General features: G+C 38.0%; 1 protein-coding gene across 1 annotated transcript in view; it reads right to left on the bottom strand.

Annotated features, from left to right (window-relative positions):
* Positions 1-18,120, bottom strand: part of LOC126354255 (uncharacterized) — a 205,147-nt gene that overhangs the window by 42,473 nt on the left and 144,554 nt on the right. The window contains exon 6 of the mRNA XM_050003772.1: positions 5,141-5,246. Coding sequence (XP_049859729.1) covers positions 5,141-5,246 — 106 coding nt within the window. The remainder of the gene's footprint in view (positions 1-5,140; positions 5,247-18,120) is intronic.

Genomic DNA, 18,120 nt, shown 5'->3' with positions numbered 1-18,120 from the left:
CTATGATTAAGTTTGTGATATATCAAACTACTGGTTATATTCTTGGGAAAATTGTATCTCAGACTGTCACAACTTTATAGGCCATTCATAAATCTTTCTTTCAATTTTGTCTATTTTTCATCTTGAATTTCCTGAAGGAATGAAATATATTGTTGTAAAGCCTATTGATAAAAATTAAGATTACTTAGTATTCCCACTTACAAACTTTACAGTTCAGTATAATACAGGATGACGATTATTGAACTATACGAAATAAAATTGTCATTAACTTCTGAATGATTTGCATTAGAACATTCAAACTGCATGGCTGACTGTGGGGCATGATGGGAATTGTATGGTTTGGCTTAGCAACAAAGCTCACTTTCATTTGGATGGGTTTGTCAATAAGAAAAATTGGTGCATTTAGGGGAGTGAGAATCTGCATTTCTCGATCGAGAAGTCTCTTCACCCTCAAAGGGTCACTGTGTGGTGTGCAATGTCCAGTCATGGAATAATCAGTGAGATATTCCTTGATGGCACTGTGACTACCAAATGGTACATGAAGGTTTTGGAAGGTTATTGCATCTCCATTATCCAAAGTGACCCTGACTTTGACAAGGTATGGTTCAACCAAGACAGAGCTTGACCCTATCAAAGTAGGAGAGCAGCACTTTGGGGACCACATTCTGGATCTGCAATACCCAGAGACCACTGGCATGTGCCTCATATTCTCTGGATCTGAACACATGTGACTCTTTTTTGTCGGGCTATATTAAGGACAAGGTGTACAGCAATAACCTCAAAACCATTGCTGAGCAGGAAAAAGCCACTCAGGAGGTCATCAACAGAGTTGATGTTCCAACACTTCATTGGGTCTTGCAGAGTTTCACTATTTGTCTGCAGCACATCATCGCCAATGATGGCAGGTATATCAAACATGTCATAACCTAAATCCAAATATCTGTAGTAATGTTTACATGTTGAACAGAGTGTGTGAATCCTGTAGTTTGGAACTAATTTAAATTTTTTTTCATGTAGTTCTATAATTGTCACCCTGTGTGATATAATAATGGACTTCTTCTGGTATGATATGATGTTAATGACATCCCATTTTATCATCTGTGAGGCTTATATCACTGAGGAAGTAATGTTAGCTAAACCAAACAAAATATTAATCATCAGCCCCAATTATGCATATAATATCTCCTCAGTAATGAAATAACAGTACACAGGAGAACAGCACACATGCTTCCTTGTCTGTGGTATCTGCTGTTTTCTTTTTCTAGAGTTTCATGTCAAATGATAGCTTATCCAGCAGATTACCTGTCTGCTGCTCACCACCTCCTCTATGTGCTGAGTGGCAATTTATTATAATTTATATTGTTTAGGCAATGTTGAACATAAAATACTACTAAACAAGGTAGAAGCCAGAATCACAAATAGCAAATGAGTGGTTCCAGTACTTCCTGTAAATCAGGGTGCAAAAGGTAGATATAGTTCATATGTCTGGTAATGATAAATTTTTAGTAAAACAAAATAAAAACACAAACATGAGGGCTTGTCAGGTTACTATATTGGGTCCAGTTCTCTTCTTTTGATATCAGTGACTTTCGAGAGAGTATACATTTTGGAAAATATGTTCTCTTTGATGGTGACGCTATGTCATACTCATTGATGAAACACCAGAACTCCTACTAGAGAAATCAAATGAAACCCTCAAGGATGCTTATGACTGAGTAATATGTAATAAATTATTATTGATCATACAGAAAACAAACAGCATGCACATCAGCATAGAAAGAGAAAAAACAACTCTGCCACATTAAGGATGATGATACATCTGTAGATTGTGAAGCAAACATCAAGCTTTTTTATGGATGAATATTGACTGTTAGTCAACATGAATGAACACAGAATGAACAGGAATGCCATCAGCATGTAGGGCTTATTTATCAATATGTAACAGCCAGCCAACAGCCTTGTCGCAGCAGTAACAGCAGTTCCCATCAGTTCACTGAAGTTAGCCACTGTCGGGCTATGCTAGCACTTGGAAGGGTGACCATCTGGTCTGGCGAGCCGCTGTTGGCAAGTGAGGAGCACTGAGGAACTACTTGACTGAGAAGTAGCAACTCCGGCTCGTAAACTGACAAGTAGTAACTCTGGTCTCGTAAACTGACATATGGCCGGGAGAGCAGGGTGCTGACCACATGCCCTTCCATATCTGCATCCAGTGATGCCTGTGGGCTGAGGTTGACACAGCAGCTGATTGATACCATTGGGCCTTCCAAGGTGTGTTCGGATGGAGTTTAGTTTTAAACGTCTTGTGGTGACACACGTGTCCTATGTATACTCAATTCTTACTTATGGGTCTCTTTCCTGGGTTTAACACATTTTGTTGTGCATATCTGGGAAGATATTACTGAGTATTTCACTAGTAGCTCTACACATAATCATAGAACATTAACCAGTTTACATTTACCAAGGAAAATCAAACAAAGAAAAGTAAAACAGCATTTTGTGTCAGAGAAAAAACTGAATAACAAAGTAATTTAAGTATCCTTCACAAGTAATTCATACTGCACAATTAGATTACTTAGAGACTCAGAGTAGTGGTTAATTATGAAATGGGGTAACTACGATACCCTGTCATATTAAAATACACAAAAGAAATGTAATTTTTTAACAAGAAAATCATATGCAAACATATGAGTGCCATCCAGAAAGTAAATGATGTTCCTGCACCCAGTCCACACACGTCTTGTGGCAATTGCTAATTGGCTTCTGGTGTTCAGTATAGTGTGCCGATAGTTGCCACATACAGTCGTAAGTCAGACCTCGTCAGATGGTAGGAGCAGAGATAGCTGTGACCACAGCTGTTACTGACTACAAATCCTGCCAACTGTGAGGTGTGAGGTGGTATTAATTTTCTGCAGGTGGGAAATGTTAGGGCCTGTGACATTCACTACAGACTTCTTACCATTTCGGTGAAGGTAAATGAATGCAGCCAGTGTCCAAAAGTTAGTTACCCCATTTCATTATTAACCACTACTCTGAGTCTCTAACTAATCTAACTGTGTAGTATGAATTACTTGTGAAGGATACTTTAAGAATGGGAGATAAATGTTTACGATGAAGAGACATCAGGTTGGCCCTCCATCATCACAGATGCACTTAAATAAAAGGTGGATCACATCATTCAAGAGAATCAATGATTCATAATTTGCAATGTGCATGAACAATGTCTGGAAATGTGTCATTAATTGTGTTCAAAATTGTCACTCAACACTTAAGATACCACAAATCTATCTAAAGTGAGTGCCATGCTTGCTTGCAGATGACCAAAATGCTGTGAGAACTAGTATGCCTTTGCAAACTTGGAGCATTATAGAAAGAGATGGCGACATGTTTGTTGACCATATTGTTACAGGAGGAGAAGCATTGGTTTCTCATAACATTCCCACAATGAAGCAAATATCTATGGAGTGGCTTCATCCTCAGTCACTATACACAAGTTCAAACAAACTGCATCACACAAGTTTAAACAATCTGTATCATCTCAAAAACTGATGTATTCCATATTCATGTCAAGGTGTCACCCCCACAACACAAAATCAATGCTGCTGCATACTGTGGTACCCTTGAATATCTTTGTTGGCTATCCAGAACTGCCAAAGAGGCAAGCTCTGCATGTAATTGTTCTGGTGAATGACAATGCACACCTGCGTACTGCCTGGAAGACTCAAGCCATGCTGGATCAGACATTCGGGTCGGATATCTTTCAGCATCCTCCCTACAACTCATATCTGGCACCATTGGAATTTTTCCTGTCTGTTCCTTGCTGGTAAACACTGTGCAAATGATGAAGACCTGAAGGATGCTGTCATGACCTGGTTGAATATCCAGCCAGACACATGGCATAAAAATGGTATACACAAAGTGGCACCAAGGTACAACAGGAGCCTAAATAAGTGAGGTGAAAAAGTGTACAAATAATGTTCCAAAACATGTATATTCAGTTTCTGTATTATTGTTAAACAATATCTTGGTATGATGGAACATTCTTTACTTTGTGGAAGGCTCTCTTATTTAGTGCATAGTAGTAATATCTCATCATTCCCCTGAGATCAATATGTCACTCACCATGAGTGGTGCTGACTCAGTTTCACAAATTGACTGAGGGGAGAAAAATTAAGTATGCATAGAACATAGTTGCATGTTTATGAGCCTGGAGTCAGTTTTCTGAAGAGAGTGGCACTAGGGCAAGGGGTATAACAGCACGTTTGTGATCCAGCAGTCACCACACATGTCCTTAGTGTGTGCAGCAATGAAGTGCAAAACTAGGTTTCTATTTATAAATTATATTGTGCATATCACTTGTAAATCAAAGAACACAGTACAACAGGGACTCACTGAATGAAGCAAGGTAGTTGTTAAGAAACTGATATATTTTGGAGGCTGGAGTTAGCTCTGTCCAGCCATCCTGAGCTATGTTTTCCATAGTTTTCCTAAATAATTTCAGGCAGATGCTTGGAAGGTTCCTGCATCAAGGCCATGTCCAGCCACCAGTCTTATCCTCATACTTATATACTCTGTATGTATGTATATAATGCACTATTTATTTTCATTGGATTGTGATGATAAATCTTATATCATCTCTAGATAATTAAATAAATCCATCCTGCATATTTTTTACTTTGAATAAGTTAGATGCTATATGGATAAGATGATTAATTGGACTTTTTTCTGATTCAGGAAGCACATGGGAAAAATACCATAAAAGCAGATACCATTCAGCTAATGTAAGCATGAATTAAAATGCTGAGAAATTTTTAATCTTTGTGAATTAATAAACATTTATTCTAAACATAATAAATTATGAGGTATTTCACTTAGTTTCATATTCAGCCACAGCTCTGTGTTTTTCAATTTCTTTTACCTAAAAAGTTTTTCATGTCAGTAGCTGCATTCAAGAAAAACTTACCATTGTTTTAATACACTATCTCAGACATTCTCTAGATTAATGAAAAATCATCAAAGAGAAAGTAAAAATTGTGGAAACAAATACTTTAATCTGGAAAGCACTTAATTTTGTTGTAATAGTCACATTTTTTTCAGATGTATTACACAGACAGCAGTAGATCGATAACATTTTAGTACTTACACGTATTTTGGGTGGTTCATGTTCCTTCTTTGGTTTTGACCGAATTGTTATCCATTTTTTCATCCTATCTCTTTCCTTTTTAGTTAATTTAATCTTCTCAGGTTTCCTGTTAAATTACACTTGTGTTACAATAACTATCTAAAACAATCTCTCTTATATTACCTTTTTATCAAATAATTGCAAAATGATTATTAACTAAACTGTACATTCTGAATGGTTTTTTAAATTATAGTTTACATATGGTAGTGACTAACACTAACTATGATACAGCTAACAGTATATATGTATGACAAGAATTTCTGTGCATTTTGTGAGCAGTCTGTCAATACAATTCTGCTATAATTGTCCTCCACGACTTCATAAAATGCGCATTTGGCATGCAAACTCTATACTCCTATATATTGTATTACACTATTGTGCAAAATTCATTGTTTCTGTAGCAGTTTCTTCATGGAGACTGTATACGATGGAGGGTTCCTCCCATCAACTACATAGTGTTCTACTAGATAAATGTTTCCAGCGTTTTGTCTGTTATTCCTCTAAACATCAGCAACAGTTCCTCAGCTTGCTCTAACCCAGAGCTAAATGTTCCAGAATCCTCCTTGACGATACTCTCCATCTCATGTACTGAACATATAAATCTACCAATTTATTTTAGTCACTCTGTGTACCATGGTAAATATTGTTACTACCACATCCTCATGGTCATAATAGCACTTTCAAAATGACCTTCCTCTTAATGGTCAAGTATACTTGTTGCCATGAGATCTAACATATTTCCATAATGAGTGGACTTCCAAGCTATCTAATCCATTTAATTTTCAGAGAAATCATTTACAATTAATTATTATTAATTGCAATCTTTCCTTTTTTGTTTTTCATAAAAGAATATCTTTAATGGAATAACTAATGCAAATTTTTATGGTCAAATGTTTGACAAAGTAATCTTGTATCAATTTAACAGAAACATAAATATGTGTAGGGAATGCCACCATTGTTTCAGACACGGTTTTCTACTACAATCAGTTTGAAGAGTAATGTTCATTATTTTTTGGCAGTGAAGTGACTACTATAATCACAAAGCAATGTAACATAAAAAAGTAGCTAGTTTTTCAACTAGCTGATCTGGCAATTCTGTAAGAGAGTTTTCACAATCACCAACTGCTGTTTGCAGCAGTAATGTTAGATCTACATCTGTGGTCAAGATTCTCAAATTAAGAACAAAATAGCTGGCCTCTGTGGCCGAGTGGTTCCAGGTGCTTCAGTATGGGACTGCACTGCTGCTATGGTCGTAGGTTTGAATTCTGCCTTGGGCATGGATGTGTGTGATGTCCTTAGGTTAGTTAGGTTTAAGTAGTTCTAAGTCCATGGGACTGATGACCTCAGATGTTAAGCCTCATAGGGCTTAGAGCCATTTTTTTAAATAACAAGATACAAGAGATAATATAATTCTAATAGCTTCAGTCAAGATACCACTGACAAGTTCAGTACTTTGAAAACTGTGGACAAAACCGCCAAAAAGCTAAAAAAATTCAGAAGCATAGTAAAAGTACTGAACATGACCTACTAGTTAAGTATAGAAATGTAAGTATTCAGAAGGCCTTATTGCCAGAGAACTGTCATGAGAGAGGAATGTATTAGTGACATGGTAGTCTTCAGCTGACAATTAAAAGTTAATTAATCTTTTTAAACCAGCTACAAGGATCATTGAAGTCATTGTGATTTAGGCTCTTCAAAAAATGCACGAGGTATTTCCAAAATAATACACTTATTACACGGTATTATGTTGTCAAAACTCTTGATTGATGGAGTATGGCTAAGTTATTGGATGAATTAATACATTGTCTAGTGTATATTCATTGTGACTAGATGTTGCTTGTCTTCTGTTTGCTTGGTTATTGTACTGTCATGTGCTGCAAACTGGCTACTCCGCAGTAGAAATCATATCGTGTTCTAAAGTTCGCAACGGCTGAAAGCAAGGGGAAACTACAGCCGTAATTTTTCCTGAGAGCATGCAGCTTTACTGTATGGCTAAATGATAATGGCGTCCTCTTGGGTAAAATATTCTGGAGGTAAAATAGTCCCCCATTCGGATCTTCTTGCGAGGACTACTCAGGGGGACGTCGTTATCAGGAGAAAGAAAACTGGTGTTCTATGGATCGGAGCGTGGAATGTCAGATCCCTTAATCGGGCAGGTAGGTTAGAAAATTTAAAAAGGGAAATCGATAGGTTGAAATTAGATATAGTGAGAATTAGTGAAGTTCAGTGGCAGGAGGAACAAGACTTTTGGACAGGTGAACACAGGGTTATAAACACAAAATCAAATAGGGGTAATGAGGGAGTAGGTTTAATAATGAATAAAAAAAATAGGAGTGCAGGCAAGCTACTACCAACAGCATAGTGAATGTATTATTGTGGACAAGATAGACACAAAGCCGATGCATACTACAGTAGAACAAGTTTATATGCCGACTAGCTCTACAGATGATGAAGAAATTGATGAAGTGTATGATGAGATAAAAGAAATTATTCATGTAGTGAAGGGAGACGAAAATTTAATAGTCATGGGTGACTGGAATTCGTCAGTAGGAAAGGGAGAGAAGGAAACATAGTGGGTGAATATGGATTGGGGCTAAGAAATGAAAGAGGAAGCCTTCTGGTAGAATTTTGCACAGAGCATAACTTAATCATAGCTAACACTTGGTTCAAGAATCATAAAAGAAGGTTGTATACATGTAAGAACCCTGGAGATACTAAAAGGTATCAAAGAGATTATATAATGGTAAGACAGAGATTTAGGGACCAGGTTTTAAATTGTAAGACATTTCCAGGGGCAGATGTGGACTCTGACCACAGTCTATTGGTTATGAACTGTAGATTAAAACTGAACAAACTGCAAAAAGGTGGGAATTTAAGGAGATGGGAGCTGGATAAACTGAATAAACCAGAGGTTGTACAGAGTTTCATGGAGAGCATAAGGGAACAATTGACAGGAATGGGGGAAAGAAATGCAGTAGAAGAAGAATGGGTAGCTCTGAACGATGAAGTAGTGAAGGCAGCAGAGGATCAAGTAGGTAAAAAGACGAGGGCTAGTAGAAATCCTTGGGTAACAGAAGAAATACTGAATGTAAGTTATGAAAGGAGAAAATATAAAAAGTCGGTAAATGAAGCAGGCAAAAAGGAATACAAACGTCTCAAAAATGAGATCGACAGGAAGTGCAAAATGGCTAAGCACGGATGGCTAAAGGACAAATGTAAGGATGTAGAGGCTTATCTCACTAGGGGTAAGATAGTTACTGCCTACACAAAAATTAATGAGACCTTTGGAGAAAACAGAGCCACTTGTATGAATATCAAGAGCTCAGATGGAAACCCAGTTCTAAGCAAAGAAGGGAAAGAAGTAGGTGGAGGGAGTATATAGAGGGTTTATACAAGGGTGATGTACTTGAGGACAATATTATGGAAATGGAAGAGGATGTAGTCAAAGATGAAATGGGAGATATGATGAAGAGTTTGACAGAGCACTGAAAGACCTGAGTTGAAACAAGGCCCCAGGAATAGACAACATTCCATTGGACTACTGATGGCCTTGGGAGAGCCAGTCCTGACAAAAATGCACCATCTGGTGAGCAAGATCTATGAGACAGGTGAAATACCCTCAGACTTCAAGAAGAATATAACAATTCCAATCCCAAAGAAAGCAGGTGTTGACAGATGTGAAAATTACCGAACTACCAGTTTAATAAGTCACAGCTGCAAAATACTAACGCGAATTCTTTAGAGACGAATGGAAAAATTGGTAGAAGCCGACCTCGGCGCGGATCAGTTTGGATTCAGCAGAAATGTTGGAACACATGAGGCAATACTGACCCTACGACTTATCTTAGAAAATAGATTAAGGAAAGGCAAACCCACATTTCTAGCATTTGTAGACTTAGAGAAAGCTTTTGACAACGTTGACTGGATTACTCTCTTTCAAATTCTAAAGGTGGCAAGGGTAAAATACAGGGAGCAAAAGGCTATTTACAATTTGTACAGAAACCACATAGCAGTTATAAGAGTCGAGGGGCATGAAAGGGAAGCTGTGGTTGCGAAGGAAGTGAGACAGGGTTGTAGCCTGTCCCCGATGTTATTAATCTGTATATTTAGCAAGCAGTAAAGGAAACAAAAGAAAAATTTGGAGTAGGGATTAAAGTACATGGAGAAGAAATAAAAACTTTGAGGTTTGCCGATGACATTGTAAGTCTGTCAGAGACAGCAAAGGACTTGGAAGAGCAGTTGAACGGAATGGACAGTGTCTTGAAAGGAGGATATAAGGTGAACATCAACAAAAGCAAAACGAGGATATTGGAATGTAGTAGAATTAAGTCAGGTGATGCTGAGGGAATTAGATTGGGAAATGAGACACTTAAAGAAGTAAAGGAGTTTTGCTATTTGGGGAGCAAAATAACTGATGATGGTTGAAGTAGAGAAGATATAAAATGTAGACTGGCAATGGAAAGGAAAGTGTTACTGATGAAGAGAGATTTGTTAACATCGAGTATAGATTTAAGTGTCAGGAAGTCGTTTCTGAAAGTATTTGTATGGAGTGTAGCCATGTATGGAAGTGAAACATGGACGATAAATAGTTTGGACAAGAAGTGAATAGAAGCTTTTGAAATGTGGTGCTACAGAAGAATGCTGAAGATTAGATGGGTAGATCATATAACTAATGAGGAGGTATTGAATAGAATTGGGGAGAAGAGAAATTTGTGGCACAACTTGCCTAGAAGAAGGGATCGGTTGGTAGGACATATTCTGAGGCATCAAGGGATCACCAATTTTGTACTGGAGGGCAGCGTGGAGGGTAAAAATCGTAGAGGGAGACCAAGAGATGAATACAATAAGCAGATTCAGAAGGATGTAGGTTGCAGTAAGTACTGGGAGATGAAGAAGCTTGCACATGATAGAGTAGCATGGAGAGCTGCATCAAACCAGTCCCAGGACTGAAGACAACAACAGAAACAACAATGTTTGCAGAGTGCAATTCTGTGATTATAGTGCAAAGGTGTTTCAAGTTGAGGTAACAAACTCATCTTCCAAAGGGTAGGGACATTAACAGACGGGTATCAATAGTTTGTTGACACACAGTTGTACACAAAGGAAAGGGTCCTGGCTCCCTTTGTGTTTGTGAAAAAAAGGTAACACGAATTCAAACAACCTCCCAACGTAGTCCTACAAAATCAGCTCATCATGCCAGCTGCCTAAAAAAAAATTTAGCATGTTTTGCAATGCCAGTTGGTTATGAAGCCACACAAATTACACCTGTTACAGGCTGCTATGATGACAAACACAAATGTGAGGTATGTTCAGTCATGAAGGGGATTTTCATCTTAGTGGGAAAGTAAACAAAACACAATGAAGCTGCAATCGTGTGTGTGGGAAATGCATTTGTGTGTGTGTGTGTGTGTGTGTGTGTGTGTGTGTGTGTGTGTGTGTGTGTGTGTGTGTGTGTGTCTATTTTTGACGAAGGCCTTATGGGCCTAAAGCTTTCTTTGTGTCAGTCTTTTTGTTGTGCCTATCTGTAACTCAGCATCTCTGCTATATGGTGAGTGGCAACTTTCCTTTTCATAATATTGTTACATTCAATTCTGGATTGTCCATTGTTTAATTTTTGGAAAGCACAATTTTCAAATATGGGGCCTACAGAAGACATGTACAAGCACCAAGTCAATGTGCTTTGTGTGGTATCTCACTCATCTACTTATGACCCATTCTTCTTAGATGGGAACAAGTTTAATGGTAAGCAGTCTCTTGCTACATTAAAAAACTTGTTGATTACAAGGCTGAATTAGTTCAATTTCATTTTTTAATAAGACTAGGGCACCCCATCAATGGAGTCATTGATTGCATGAATATCTGAATGAAATCTACCAAGCCATGAGATTAGTCATCAAACAGTTGATGGTTTAACTGGCCTCCAGAGTCACTAGATTTGACAACCTGTGGCTTTTCACTATGATACTTCATTAAGCACAACTGTTATGCACCCACCTGACCACAGAATCTAGAAGAGTTTAACTAGATGTGTATTGCCAAAACGTAAGTGACAATGTGCACGCTTATCCAAGTATGGGAGGAGTTCAGGTATTGATGTGATATTGTTCATGTTGTTGGTGGAGGATATTTTTGTGTCCACAGGAAACATCTAAGTCTCATCTTAACATTATTAAGAACGTAAGGATAAACTTAAATTCTTAGGCATTACCAGAGAAGCCACTGGGAAGAATGCAGAAGTTGGTGACCAGCCAGTTGCTAGTCTATCAACCAGGGGCAATTAATATAAGCTATAAGCACACACAGAGTCCACAGGGCATTACTTTTCAATGATTCATTCATATACATAAGGACAAAGCTCACTCACCTTGTAATGATAGTATAATGGTGAGACCAGCACTTCTTGTTAAACAGAGAGATCTGAGGGGCAAGGGGGACTCAAAGAGAGGGCCTTTGATGGGGACAACACATCATGAGAAGCCAATGAATGGCTTAGGATGCAGTGTGTGACAATATTAAGAGAGGCACCTCTTCCCCTCCACCTAGTCCCTGAAGAACTAACATAAGTAGACCCAAGAATGTGACAAGAGCTCTTTGACATTATATCATGGCAACAGCTGTTGGCGTTGAAGGGAAAATATGAACGAAACTTGGGAGCTGGACACTGCAAGAGTGCTCATGTCATAAGCTTATGGGAGTAGAAGTCACAGAAGCTGTGGACATGTTAGCCATCTTGAAACTGCAGTCAAGCACTGAGAACTGTTAGTTAGAGGTCGCCGTAGGAGGGTAGCGCTCTAATGGGATCCTAGAGAGCTGTTAGCTACCCGTGAGACTCTGTCTGTTTATCATGTGGGTCTCATTAGTATTACAGAAGATGGAATAGTGATAGTGAGTTTCCCTCTCTGTGTTTGAGACTTCATCGCTTCATGGAGACACTACCATCAACACAGATAGGTTGAGCTTGTACTATTTCAGTAATAAACTTAGATACTTAGATGTTATTGAATACTTCCAATGAGTTTAATTTAAAGTCACCTTCCAGTCCTTTACCTTCATACCAGGTATTTTAACAGCATAGCCAGATCAAATCTCCCTCTCCCAAGGGTCAACAGGCTAAATCCTTTATAACAAAACCTGTTGCTCAATCCCAGGCAAAAACCACACTCAGGATGTGACAGCATATTGAAAATCTGCATCTTGAGAGATTCATAAATATGTTCCCAAGTTCCATAGTTGTATGTGTAATGGGTGTATGTGCATCCATTTGTAATAGTGACAGAGGATGATGTAGTGAACAACTCTGCATCAGTATTTGTGTCGAGAATGAGATTTTCACTCTGCAGCAGAGTGTGTGCTGATATGAAACTTCCTGACAGATTAAAACTGTGTGCCGTACTGAGACTCAAACTCAGGACCTTTGCCTTTCGTGGGCAAGTGCTCTACCAACTGAGCTACCTAAGCACGACTCACGACTCATCCTCACAGCTTAAATTCTGCCAGTACCTCGTCTCCTACCTTCCAAACTTCACAGAAGCTCTTCTGCGAATCTTGCAGAACTAGCACTCCTGAAGGAAAGGATATTGCGGAGACATGGCTTAGTCACAGCCTGGGGGATGTTTCCAGAATGTTTTAGTATTTGTCATTTGCAGACAAATATTATACCTATTAGGTGTCGTACATTTTTAGGTTGGTAGTATCTCCAAGTACATGTGGTAAGAGCAAGCCATTAATGCTTCTTTTTCCTGGTCAGAAGGTCAGATATAGAAATGTGAAAGTCTTACTACAAGGTGTCAATCACTTTGTGGTCCAGATACAGCGATGCAGGAAACATTATGTTGTAAAGTTTATGATGTGTTTGTGGGAAGACTGTTTGAAGTAGAAAATAAACAACTGACACCTGGATATGTGTATATATTAAGGTAACATTTATAAAATTATCTCCAATTATACTTGTTACATTCTGTATGTGTGTGTGTGTGTGTGTGTGTGTGTGTGTGTGTGTGTGTGTGTGTGTGTGTATTCAGGGTGTCTCTCATAAGAGTCATCAGACACATTTTCTCTGGTGTTTCAGGAGATATTTCCAATTATGTTTTTTCAATGTATAGTTGGAGTCATTCTCAGTTTGTTCCCCATTCCAAAAAAAAAATGATTTTTAAAGTGGAATTTTACATGTTCATTTGACAGAGCAGTCCCAAATTACTCTAGCGTAATATTCATTTTACCAGTATCTATTAACATGGGCAGTAAAACACAAGGAATAAGGAGAACTCCAGCAGGAACAGCACTGCCCTAGCATCAAACTGACTGCTACCACCCTGCAGAAGTGCAAACATATACACGAGCATGCACACCCACCCACACACGCACCCACGCACACACACACACACACACACACACACACACACACACACACACACACACACATTTGGTTTCACAGGCTTTACTTCCGTAGCCTTCAGACCCCTCCTCACTTAACTGGCTATGGCCAGTCCATGTCTTAATTATTTAATTAAGTCTCATTTACAAAGTATGCACATGTGCACCTTTTCTACTTATATGACAATAGTCACTGTGCAGTATAACATAACCAACCAACAGTCTCACTCAGATGAACAATAGATGTGGCACTTTTATATTACAGTTAATCAGCAGGCATTGTTAATGATCCTACTTCACTGTCTGTCTTCTTATTTACAACAACATTGGGTGATGCTGTGGGAATTAGATTAGGAAATGAGACACTTGAAGTAGTAAAGGAGTTTTGGGGAGCAAAATAACTCACGATGGTTGAAGTAGAGAGGATATAAGATATAGACAGGCAATGGCAAGGAAAGTGTTTCTAAAGAAGAAAAATATAGATTTAAGATTCTGAAGAAGAGAAATTTGTTTAACATCAAGTATTGATTTAAGTGTCAGGAAGTCGTTTCTGAAAGTATTTGTATGGAGTGTAGCCATGTATGGAAGGAAATGTGGATGATAAATAGTTTAGACAAGAGAATAGAAGCTTTCAAAATGTGGTGCTACAGAAGAGTGCTGAAGATTAGATGGGTAGATCACATAACTAATGAGGAGGTACTGAACAGAATTGGGGAGAAGAGAAATTTGTGGCACAACTTGCCTAGAAGAAGGGATCGGTTGGTAGGACATATTCTGAGGCATCAAGGGATCACCAATTTTGTACTGGAGGTCAGCATGGAGGGTAAAAATCATAGAGGGAGACCAAGAGATGAATACACTGAACAGATTCAGAAGGATGTAGGTTGCAGTAGGTACTGGGAGATGAAGAAGCTTGCACAGGATGGAGTAGCGTGGATCGCTGCATCAAACCAGTCTCTGGACTGAAGACCACAACAACAACAACAACATTCTTACTGATCAGACTGACAAGGGTTCCACACTCGGAAGCTAGGCAGTGACTGTCTTTCATGTTCAATTTCATTTGCATATGTTATAGACAGTTCTAATTCACAGTCTGGTTTCACATTAAGTTAAACACATTATTGCAAAGGTACATTAAGGTTGTTCTGACTGACAGAGATTCAATGCTCAAAATCTCAGAACAGACTGAGCTAAAATGGCTTCAAATCCAGTGCTTATATACCTTTGCAAAAATTGCTGCTAAATTTCACATTGTTAAATGTGTATTTTTGATTATTTAAAATTAGAATTTTACATCTAAAATTAACTGAATAGTGCAGAAACACTGAAATAAGCCTTCTTGATGAAGAAATGGCAAAAACAGCTAAATAAACAATATCATACATAAAAGTGTTAGTTACCTGGAACCTAATTCAGTGCTGATGTTCCTACCATGTTGTGGAAATCAGCTACATGAATACTTTAAGGATTTCTATTGGTTAGTTTCCCAATTTTATCAGTAATATAGTAATTAAATCTGTTTATGTGTCAACACTGTGACTGGAATAGGAAATAGTTACTGACAGTTACCTGAACTGAGCTTAGCAAAACTAATTGCTTGAAGAGCTTCAAATTAGTTAGTATATTATTCTGACTAATGTAATTTAGCTAATTTAGGCCTGGTCTTATACTCAGATTACAGAATGACAGCTTTATCTTATGATGCATCTCTCATTAACATTAATAATAATTTTAAAAAAATATAAGGAGGCAAATAACAAAACAAAGTGGTAATGGGTCCCAGCTTGCTAACAAACTATTAAATAAATAATTGTGGAACATTAATACTGAGTATTTCAATTATTAACATGTCTATGTACCTCCAAGAACAGATGGATTATTCCATAAATATTAAAGGATAATTATAAATTTGGGTACTCTTTTAGAGGAAAAGTTAAAATACTTAAAAGAATTATAGATTTATTTTTATCATAAATTCATTTTTTTTATTTATACCACTCTGGAAGCCCTCTATCTGACCTTTTTCCTTTATGCATCTTCCCATTTACACTTTTAAAAATGTGAAATGCTTTCACTGTTTTTTTTTTTTTTTTTTTTTTTTTTTTTTTTTTTTTTTTTTTTTTTTTCAAATGTGGAAACCAAATACAGACATTGGCAATTGTGCAGACAAGGAATATAACTAAACTCTCAAAAGCTAAACAAATTCCGCTATAGTATAAACCAAATGTACTAAAATCACAGCAAACATGATTAAAATTGATTCACACACCTATTAATGGAGAAAGCTTAAAACCAGGATCCTCTGCACAATCTTTCAGACCCTTGAGCATCAGCATTTATATATTACTAGACTGGAGTATGGAGAGAAAACAGGAAAATTGTGCAATTTCAGACAATGTATAATGAACTGAAAATTCCTGACATGTACATTATGAAACAGAAAGTTAATGGAACATCAGATGTAAATTTCTGAGGCATCTAAGTGATAACCAGTCAGGACAGAATGAGCATGCTGATCAACATCTCAGTAAGCTTAGCCAGCATGCCAAATATTAATAACTGTTTGCATGTCACAGTCTGCAGGTTTTGGGTGGTGATGGGTGTGTATGTGTGAGGGAGGGGGGGGGGGGGGGGGGGGGAGGGTAATCTTCCCTCAGGCCATATGAAATGGAGAGCAGCTGAGGGAAAGTCTTCACTTTTCACTGGATGGATACAGGTTTAGTGGACCAGGGATTCTTTAGGTGTGAGCTGGTGAACACCACCTCCCTTCTGTAACAATTATTACCCTTATTATCAATTCTACACCATTCACCAGCCATGACTGGTCAGACAGCATGAAGTTTACAATATATAAAGTGAATGCACTACTGCAGTCTGGACTACCATACTAACATGGATACTGTAAAACAAAAATAACAAGGCAGTCAGTACCATAACATATAACTGTTGCTATTATGAAGTCAACACCATTCAATGGCTATGGCAAGACAGACTATGTCAAATCTTAGTGATTGTATATTAAAACCACTGCTAAAGCTAAGATAAAAGACAAGAATCATACATCAATCTGCAGCTCTTAAATGTTTCCACATTGTGACATCACATGTATATTATCACATTGACCAGTTTACAATTCCACTTGCAGAGAAAAATTCATTTACAGAATATAATGGCTGTTGGTCAAGCACATTCATCAGTTCAGCTCTGAACATCCTCAATGACAATGTTCGTACATCCGGTGGTTGAACATCTTCAGGATTGCTGTTGGAAAACTGTCCAATGTCTTACTTAGGCAGCAGCTTAGAATATCAATGTAGGCCTTATTTTGTGTGTCGTAGTTGTGAATCTCTTGTCTCTTGTAGAAGGATCCCTCATTTTCTCTTATACAGACAAGGAAGTTGAAACCATTCTTGCTAAATATTGTCATTACTCCCTCTGCTTGAAAATGAGTCTACAGACATCACATTTCTTACTGGAAGATATTATCCTTATACTAGTAGTAGTTGTTTATTCATCCAGAGACAATGTACATTGCATGGATTTCGTCAATAAATAAATAAATAAATAAATAAATTCCAAGACTTACCAAGCGGGAAAGCACCGGCAGACAGGCACAATGAACAAAACACACACACACAGAATTACTAGCTTTCGCAACCGATGGTTGCTTCTTCAGGAAAGAGGGAAGGAGAGGGAAAGACGAAAGGATGTGGGTTTTAAGGGAGAGGGTAAGGAGTCATTCCAATCCCGGGAGTGGAAAGACTTCCCTTAGGGGGAAAAAAGGACAGGTGTACACTCGCACAAACACACATATCCATCCGCACATACACAGACACAAGCAGACATATGAAAAGGCAAAGAGTTTGAGCAGAAATGTCAGTCGAGGTGGAAGTACAGAGGCAAAGATGTTACTGCATGACAGGTGAGGTATGAGTGGCGGCAACTTGAAATTAGCGGAGGTTGAAGCCTGGTAGGTAACGGGAAGAGAGGGTGTATTGAAGGGCAAGTTCTTGCCTTTAAATATGTCTGCTTGTGTCTGTGTATGTGCGGATGGATATGTGTGTGTGTGCGAGTGTACACCTGTCCTTTTTTCCCCCTAAGGGAAGTCTTTCCGCTCCCGGGATTGGAATGACTCCTTACCCTCTCCCTTAAAACCCACATCCTTTTGTCTTTCCCTCTCCTTCCCTCTTTCCTGAAGAAGCAACCATTGGTTGCGAAAGCTAGTAATTCTGTGTGTGTGTTTGTGTGTTTTGTTCATTGTGCCTGTCTGCCGGCGCTTTCCCGCTTGGTAAGTCTTGGAATCTTTGTTTTCAATATAGGGTGAACAATACTATGAAAAATACAGATGTGCATAATAGACTACATAACATCAGACCACACTGAAATAGCATGTACAACTTTGATTATTTACACTGATGTATGAGAAAGACTTTTTACATGGAATACACAGTAGATATTTAGATATAACACATACAATTCTAGCACTTTTGTACATATTATTTATTTAGATCATAGCAACAGTCAGATAAAAATTACTATTGGCACAGAGTACATAAATATAATTG

The sequence above is a fragment of the Schistocerca gregaria genome, chromosome 3 (genome assembly GCF_023897955.1).
Source record: "Schistocerca gregaria isolate iqSchGreg1 chromosome 3, iqSchGreg1.2, whole genome shotgun sequence".
Classification (NCBI taxonomy): Eukaryota; Metazoa; Arthropoda; class Insecta; order Orthoptera; family Acrididae; genus Schistocerca; species Schistocerca gregaria.
This window is presented reverse-complemented; position numbering and strand designations above follow the sequence as displayed.